The sequence below is a fragment of the Podarcis pityusensis genome (genome assembly GCF_964106645.2).
Source record: "Podarcis pityusensis genome assembly, chromosome: 13".
In the NCBI taxonomy this organism is placed as follows: Eukaryota; Metazoa; Chordata; class Lepidosauria; order Squamata; family Lacertidae; genus Podarcis; species Podarcis pityusensis.
This window is the reverse complement of record NC_138038.1, coordinates 8,878,987-8,887,566: the sequence shown is the minus strand read 5'-3', so window position 1 is coordinate 8,887,566 and position 8,580 is coordinate 8,878,987. Positions and strand designations below refer to the sequence as shown.

The 8,580-nt window shown below is 45.6% G+C and overlaps 1 protein-coding gene across 1 annotated transcript in view; it reads left to right on the top strand.

Annotated features, from left to right (window-relative positions):
- The first annotated feature begins 1,355 nt into the window (after positions 1-1,355).
- The window catches only part of SH2D4A (SH2 domain containing 4A), a 30,558-nt gene continuing 23,333 nt past the window's right edge, over positions 1,356-8,580 (top strand). The window contains exons 1-2 of the mRNA XM_080979114.1: positions 1,356-1,967; positions 6,066-6,417. Of these exons, the coding sequence (XP_080835240.1) occupies positions 1,802-1,967; positions 6,066-6,417 (518 nt within the window). The 5' untranslated portion in view covers positions 1,356-1,801. The remainder of the gene's footprint in view (positions 1,968-6,065; positions 6,418-8,580) is intronic.

Below are 8,580 nucleotides of genomic sequence, written 5' to 3'. Positions count from 1 at the left end.
TCAATCAATCAATCAGTCAAGGTGTTATGTACTGAAGTTTTCACCCTGGGCCAGCAGGGGGATACTGTAGATAGTTTTCACTCAGGTCCATATATGCAAATAAGGGGATTGAAAGTGAAAGTGGATAGTTACAGAAAGTGGTTACTGTTGCGTTGTAGTGGAGCTCTATATAAGCAGGCTGGCTGAACCCTTCAGTTCAGTTCAGTTCAGGTTCTGGCCTGTGAATAAACAATAGCTGTTTGAAGAATCGCTGTGTCATCTGATATGCTCACCCACAACTTAACACAATCAATTAATCAACATCCCATGCTCTTTGCCTATGCTCAGTCCACTTCTTGTTGGGCTGTTGCAGGAGCTGCCCCTTTGGTTCTTTTACCCAAAATATTTTTTGTACTTCTGCAAACCTTCAAGTTGTTCCCAAGCCTGCTGGGACTTGAGACCTCCCTCTTGCTAGTGGATCACCTCTTGAATGCTATGATATATATGGGGTGTGTGCGTGTGTGTGGTGTCTCAGCCTATGATTATTTATTTACAAAGTATTTGATAATTATACTTCTTCCTGGGTGTGCTTTTCTGTCAAGGGTAAAGTTTTAATTGTCTAAAATTACCTTCTTCTTTCTATGCCCAGGTAGGGTGGACAATTTTCTAGAAATGGGTGGATTTCATATTTGAATCATTGGATTGGGGGGAAAAAAGGTGTGCCCCCATCGCTACCCCATGATTAAATTTGAAACTCTCTTTTTTAGACGTATTAAAATCTTTGTGTCCTACGAGTGGTTTTGATAACTCCACTTAACGTCTCACCACCTCCCTATTTGAGCTTGTCTTCATTGGAATTCGTTCACATTGGGCCAAGTTTACATTGGGCCAAACTCATTGGGGCATTAATTGTGTTGGTGCAATTTAAATGTGCATTGTTTAAAAATGCAAACAGCAGCCACGGGAGCAGGGCAGCAAATGGACCACTGGGAGGGGAAGACACACACACACACACACACACACTCCCCACCGCAGTCCGAAAATCTCCCCCCTCCAGCTGCTGTTTACATTGGGAGGGAAGGCCCTGTTGGCACAAGAGAAATTCCACCAGTCACAAATGCTGGGAACTGGCGTGATTGCACCCATGTGCATGCCTGTTTACCATGAAGAATAATACCTCTCTTCTTTCCGTTGGTGTTTACTCATTGCCACTATCACTTTTACCTGTGGGCATGCCCTCTTCTGCCATTGGCCAGAGATCCCTTTCTTAAGATTTGAAGTGAGGAGAAAGGTTACGGTTCGCCTCTCCCGAGGTTGATACATTAACTTCCTGGTCTCCTAACAGCAGGGTTTGCTGAGTCAGAGAGGTAAGCCACACCTGTGACTTTAGCTATGAAGGGAGTGCTTTGACAGAGGCGTCCTTGTCAGCTTAAAGCATCCTCCGAACCTAGTTGTTGTTTTGTTCACATGTACGGATAGAGAGATGGGTAAAAGGGCTGCTTAGCTCCGGATGCTGAGTTTCCATCCGAGGGCAGCCAAGTCCTTGATTTATTTGTTTCCTCCGTGAGCTCTCTGTTTACTTTTGAAGTCCTTGCAGGAAGTCAGAGCTAAAATAGGTGCAGCTATTTGGGAGTGCGTAATTGCCATGTGGACAGCCCGCATTCCTGCTGTGTCTCTTGGGTGGAGAAAGGCTTCTGCTTCTCCTTGGGCCACCGAGGTGGTTGTCCTGGCCAGGCGAGGAGAGTGACTTTTCCTGTCTCCCGGGGGATCAGTCTTGGCACCACAGGTCTCCTCCGTTCATGCCCAGGAGCGTTGTTCAGCCATGCTGAAGCAGATCCTAACAGACATGTACGTGGACCCGGAGCTCCTGGCAGAACTGAGCGAGGAGCAGAAGCAGATCTTGTTCTTCAAGATGAGGCAGGAGCAGATCAGAAGATGGAAGGAAAGAGAAGTCGCGGTTACTTCGCCGCAGCCAGCAGTGAAGAAAGGTCAGTGAACAAGCAGCTCTGGTGGTGTCTGGGCATTTGAAATCTAGTGGGAAGAAAATGAGCTGTTGTTGTTATTTGCATTTATTATTGAGATTTCTATTGTGCCCTTCAGGCATGTTTTCAGGGCAAATGAGAATACAATACAATAAACGGTGAAGCTTTGGGGTAGGGTGTAAGAAAGTACTTCCCTACAGATGAAAGTTAATTCTAAGCATTATATGTAAGTCTTTAGATCACTAATAATCATAAGAAGCCTATTATGCAGGTCAGTAGTACTATTACCTCAGATTACATACACTTCAGGTTATAGACGCTTCAGGTTACAGACTCCGCTAAGCCAGAAATATTACCTCAGGTTAAGAACTTTGCTTCAGGATGAGAACAGAAATCGTGCAGTGGCAGCGGGAGGCCCCTTTAGCTAAAGTGGTGCTTCAGGTTAAGAGCAGTTTCAGGTTAAGAACGGACCTCCGGAACGAATTAAGTTCTTAACCCGAGGTACCACTGTATTCCTAAACTGGAGAGGGGAGAAGTGTGTGTGGATGGAGGCAGGAAGGAAGGCTGAGAGAGAGAGACAGACGGAGAGAGCTACAGTTACCTGAGGCCACCTGGTGAGATCATTGCAGAGGTGAGATTTGAGGTGAGGACTTGGTTTCAAACAGCAGCTGTCTCTCACCTCAGTCACTATGCTTCACTAGCTACATTAAATACACAAGCATCAGGCTGTTCAGTAAATTTATTTTGAAGTGGTTCAGGTAGGTCCAATTTCTAGGAGATCACTCTTACGGGGAAAATCCTCAGCTGTCGCACACAGCTCTCCTTTCTCATGGAAATGAAGTAACTCTGTCTACCTTTCCCCCTTTGTAATAATAATAAAAATAATTTATTATTTATACTCCTCCCATCTGGCTGAGTTTCCCCAGCCACTCTGTGCGACTTCCAACAGAATATTAAAATACAATAGTCTATTAAACATTAAAAGCTTCCCTAAACAGGGCTGCCTTCAGATGTCTTCTAAAAGTCTGGTAGTTCTTCTCTTTGACATCTGGTGGGAGGGCGTTCCACAGGGCGGGTGCCACCACCGAGAAGGCCCTCTGCCTGGTTCGCTGCAACTTGGCTTCTCGCAGCGAGGGAACCGCCAGAAGGCCCTCGGTGCTGGACCTCAGTGTCCGGGCAGAATGATGGGGGTGGAGACGCTCCTTCAGATATACTGGACCGAGGCTGTTCAGGGCTTTAAAGTTCAGCACCAACACTTTGAATTGTGCTCGGAAATGTACTGGGAGCCAGTGTAGGTCTTTCAAAACTGGTGTTATATGGTCTCGGCAGCCGCTCCCAGTCACCAGTCTAGCTGTCTCTATATTATTTGTTAAATTTCTATACCTCCCTTCTCCGAAAATCACAGGGTGGTTGACAATATAAAAACACAAAAACGCGTAACATAATAACAAACAAAAACAATACCCCCCCCCCACAGTATAAAAGGCCAGATTGTTTAATTAGCCAAAGGCCTGGTTGAAGAGGAATGTTTTCACCAGGCGCCTAAAGGTATGCTACATAGGTGCCCTAAAGAGAGCATTCCACAAATGGGGTACCACCACGAAAAAGGCCCCGCTCTCATGTTGCCACCCTCCAAGCCTCTCATGGAGGAGGCACACAAAGAAGGACTTCAGATGTCCAGGTCGGTTCATATAGAGACAGGCAGTCCTTGAGGTATTGCAGTCCTGACCCATTTATGGCTTTATAGGTCAGCACCAGCACTTTGAACTGGGCCTGGAAATGAAATGGAAGCCATTGCAGTCGTACCACCACCACCTGGCAATTAATATCTACTCTGAGTAAAACTACCACCCTTGGTTTCTCAGTAGAGCTATCTTGCCCTTCAGTTCTGAAGAACTCCCAGGGTGGCTTACAGTGAATGGAATCCAAGTAACAGGAATGCAATTGTGTTCTTGTCAAAGCATCAGATCAATAACAGTAATCAGGGTGTGTTTCATTGTAGGAACAGGAAATCCCAGTGATGAAATCAACCATACCATAGGCTCTCGTGCAACGGGCGAGACGGCACTTTTTCCTCTCACACCGTTGGACCCTTAGATAAATTGCCCCTACCTCACTGAACAATCCTTACCCGAATGATTCTTTTCCTTTCCTCTTAAAATTCTAACCCTGCAGGGGACCTTTGTGAGGGGATATTTAGTAAGTTGGAGTCTCAGACAGGTTTTCTTTAAATAAACAATAAAGATTTATTTAAGGCAAGATAGTATATAACACAAATGGATTACACTTAGGTTACTTCAGGAATGGAGTGCGATTTCACTTTAATTTGCTCTCAGTTGTTTTTGGCATTACAGTGGTACCTCGGGTTAAGTACTTAATTCGTTCCGGAGGTCCGTACTTAACCTGAAACTGTTCTTAACCTGAAGCACCACTTTAGCTAATGGGGCCTCCTGCTGCTGCCACGCCACCGGAGCACGATTTCTGTTCTCATCCTGAAGCAAAGTTCTTAACCTGAAGCACTATTTCTGGGTTAGCAGAGTCTGTAACCTGAAGCGTATGTAACCTGAAGAGTATGTAACCTGAGGTACCACTGTATAGGTTTTGTTCCTTTGTACGGTGATACTTTCTTTCAGTTATCCACCCCCTTTAACAATCCTGCTCCTGAGGTACTTTAAGTAATAGACCCAGGGGCTCTCCACACCCCATCCCTTCACTGGGTTTTGGGAGTTTCTTCTTTTCCTTGGAAGAATCTCTCTCCTCCAGACTAGATTTGAGTCCCAAGTAGGCTTCCAGCTCCTACTTCTCCTGGCTCAACCTCTGCCTCCCAGTAAAATTCCGGTCTATTCCTCCTACAGGACACCACACTCTGTCCTTCACAATATGCTCAGAGTGGAAGTTGTTTTTTTCTTTCCAGAACCAACTTTTTCTCGCATTCACTCTTTCTACCTCAACCTGTCTCCTAACCTGTCTCCCTACCTATCTCCCCAACCTCTATTCCAACCCACTTCAACCAACTCTCTCCTCACTCTCTCTCCTGGAACCACGGCCAATCAGAGGCTGCCATTCACTAACCATTTGCTGGCAGGGAAAGAAAGAAAGAAAAAGAAACACTTTTTGATCCAACCGGTCCAGCAAAACCAACTTTTTCGTCACATCTCATTCTCCACTTGGCAAGCTCCCTTATGGTAACTGCAAACCTGCAAACTACCACATCCAAACAAATGTGGGCCATTTTGTGTACATTGCTGGGCTGCTTCCAGATGGGAGATTACTGTGGAAACTGTTTGCATGAAACACACAACGTCATAATCAGACACTCAGAAGTAAACCTGGTGCGTTCTGGTCAAAGGAACTGGGATAACTAAGGAGCTGGAGAGTTGCATACCCTCAATTTATAGAATAAGATCACTGGTGCATCTAACCTAGGGTTGTCTGTTCTGCCAGCCCATCTCAGAAGACAGAGGCAGGTCTTTCCCAGGCCTGTTAAATGAAATTTGTAACTGGCTGCTAGGGGCCAGTTAGGACGCGGGTGGCGCTGTGGGTTAAACCACAGAGCCTAGGACTTGCCGATCAGAAGGTCGGCAGTTCGAATCCCCGTGATGGGGAGAGCTCCTGTTGCTCGGTCCCTGCTCCTGCCCACCTAGCAGTTCGAAAGCACGTCAAAGTGCAAGTAGATAAATGGGTACCGCTCCGGCGGGAAGGTAAACGGCGTTTCCGTGCACTGCTCTGGTTCGCCAGAAGCGGCTTAGTCATGCTGGCCACATGACCCGGAAGCTGTACACCAGCTCCCTCGGCCAATAAAGCGAGATGAGCACCACAACCCCAGAGTCGGTCACGACTGGACCTAATGATCAGGGGTCCCTTTACCTTTAGGTACTGAAAATCGGCTCTCATTATGCCAGCCATGTATTCTGCAAATGAGCTTAGCAAACACACACTCCATCATGAGTTGTGCTGGGATGAGGTCTGTGCAGTAAGGACCGGACTGGGCAGTGTGTTGGCCTAGTCAACATACTGTCTATGATTGCCCTAGCTGGGAGGTCCTTGGATCACGTGCCCCTTCTCATGGGGCCTTCCTACCGAACCTTGTTTTTTGTTTTGCAGTCCATGGGAAATCCGTTCAGTGGAAGCTGGGAGCAGATGGTGACATCTGGGTGTGGGTGATGGGCGAGCATTCCCTGGACAAGCCATATGACCAGCTCTGCAGTGACCTTCTTGCTGAAAAAGTGAAGCAGCAGTCGCTTCAAGAAGCAGGGGCAATAAGGTTGGTATGGCTTTCCAAACATTCAGAACAATACTCAAAAATCTGGCGCAACCGGTCGGGCCAGCTGGTTTTTCCTGACAGACGAAGGGATCAGGCACTGACTAGTCCAAACTGGGAACCTCTCCATTCAGATGAAAGATTCTCCAAACCATGTTCGCCTTTTAAAGACCTGCCTTTGTCAGTTTATGCTGTGTGAGTGTGAAATCCAGTTCCAAATGCACTTTCCTTGACTACCCAAAATATTAATAGTGTTAAAAGGTTTTTTTGGGGGGGGAGGAGCAAGGATCCCCTCAACTCCTGGGTGCTAGATGCTCCCCATAATTCCTGGATTTTGTAAAAGTTAGAATTAATGGAGGTTTGATTAAACTGTGCCAAACTCTGCTGGATCCAGTTTATGTTGGCATAGCTAGTTGAGTGTGGGTCACTGGAGGAACAAAGCTAATAATGGTCTCACCATTAACGCATCAAGAAAGTCATTAGGAAGAGGAAGACTATGTTGGACAAGGAGGATAGGTCCTGTCCTGTAGCTATGTATTAGTAGGTGGTGACAAAAGGGTTTTAAGAAGGGGTCAGCAAACTTTTTCAGCAGGGAGCCGGTCCACTGTCCCTCAGACCTTGTGGGGGGCCGGACTATATTTTGAAGGGGGGGAAATGAACGAATTCCTATGCCCTGCAAATAACCCAGAGGTGCATGTTAAATAAAAGGACACATTCTGCTCGTGTAAAAACACCAGGCAGGCCCCACAAATAACCCAGAGATGCATTTTAAATAAAAGGACACATTCTACTCATGTAAAAACACACTGATTCCCAACCGTCCGCGGGCCAGATTTAGAAGGCGATTGGGCCAGATACGGACCCTGGGCCTTAGTTTGCCTACCCATGGTTTTAAGAGTGTAGGGTTTCCTTTTGGATGATGTAACTGAACAGAAAAAAAATGTCAGTTTTGCAAGCTGGAGTGGGGAGCCAGAGCATGAGGCAAGGGTGTCTGTTTTATGCATCAGAGAGGGTCAGACATGATGTCTGGGGTCTCTTGAAATCTGAGGCTGGAAGGAACAGGGCCCTCTTGGGATATGGATGCTCTGCACACACTCCATCAAGGCAAAGGTGTATATGTGCGCGCGCGCGCCAAGAAACCATATGTCATAAAGACACCACAGTTTACGCTGTGCCTCATTGTCCCCAAAGGGAACACAGACCCTGGCAAGCTTGCCTGGTACCCCTGGTACCTCTGCACCACCTGGAGACTGGGGTGGAGTTTAACAAAAGAAATAACATGGAAACGGTGTAGTTCTGAGTATGGCTGTCAGTTTCAAGACCTTTATTTCCACCAACGAAACCCAGAATGGCCATCCTGCATGTCATAGGAACATAGGAACCTGGCAAGCCAGACCAGCTTAATGCTCTTCATCGACTGGTAACAGCTCACTAGGGTTTCAGGCAGGGATCACTCCCAACGCTACCTGGAGATGCCAGGGTTTGAAACAGGGTTTGGAAAAAAAGTCAAGCTTGCAAAAATCTGTCATTTGCCCCATAATAAATGCTGGAAATGTAAAGAAACTGAAGGTACATTCTTTCACCTTTGGTGGACGTGCCCAAAGATTAAGGCTTTCTGGGAAATGATATATAATGAACTGAAAAAGGTATTTAAATATACCTTCTTGAAGAAACCAGAGGCCTTTCTCCTGGGCATTATCGGCCAATTGGTGCTAAAGAAGGACAGAACTTTTTTTATGTATGCTACAACAGCAGCAAGAATACTCATTGCAAAGTATTGGAAGACACAAGATCTACCTACTTTGGAAGAATGGCAGATGAAGGTGATGGACTATATGGAATTGGCGGAAATGACTGGCAGAATCCGAGACCAGGGAGAAGAGTCGGTGGAAGAAGATTGGAAGAAATTTAAAGACCACTTACAGAAATATTGTAAAATTAATGAATGATAGAATGATGTTGGATAGTAACTAAGTGGTTTCTAGCTGTAATGCTTTAAGAGAATATGAAAAAAAGGGTTATAAATGGGTTAAAATCTAATGGTAAGGATTTGCTGAACCAATAAATTGAAGTGGAATACAAAAAAGGGAGGTACGAGGAGGTCCGGGAAACAAGCTAAAGGAAAATAAGTAACTGGAAATATGTGTGTTTTTAATTGTTTTTATTTTGTATTTTTTTTCTTTTCTTTTTCATTTTTACTGTAATATTTCAAAAAAACCTAATAAATATCTTATTAAAAAAATAATAATGAAACAGGCACCTTCTGCATGCAGAGTGAATGCTTCTCCCCTGAGCTGATGCTGGCTGGAAGGCAATAATCTGCCTCTGGTCCTTTTCTGAGATGCGCTGCTACTTTGT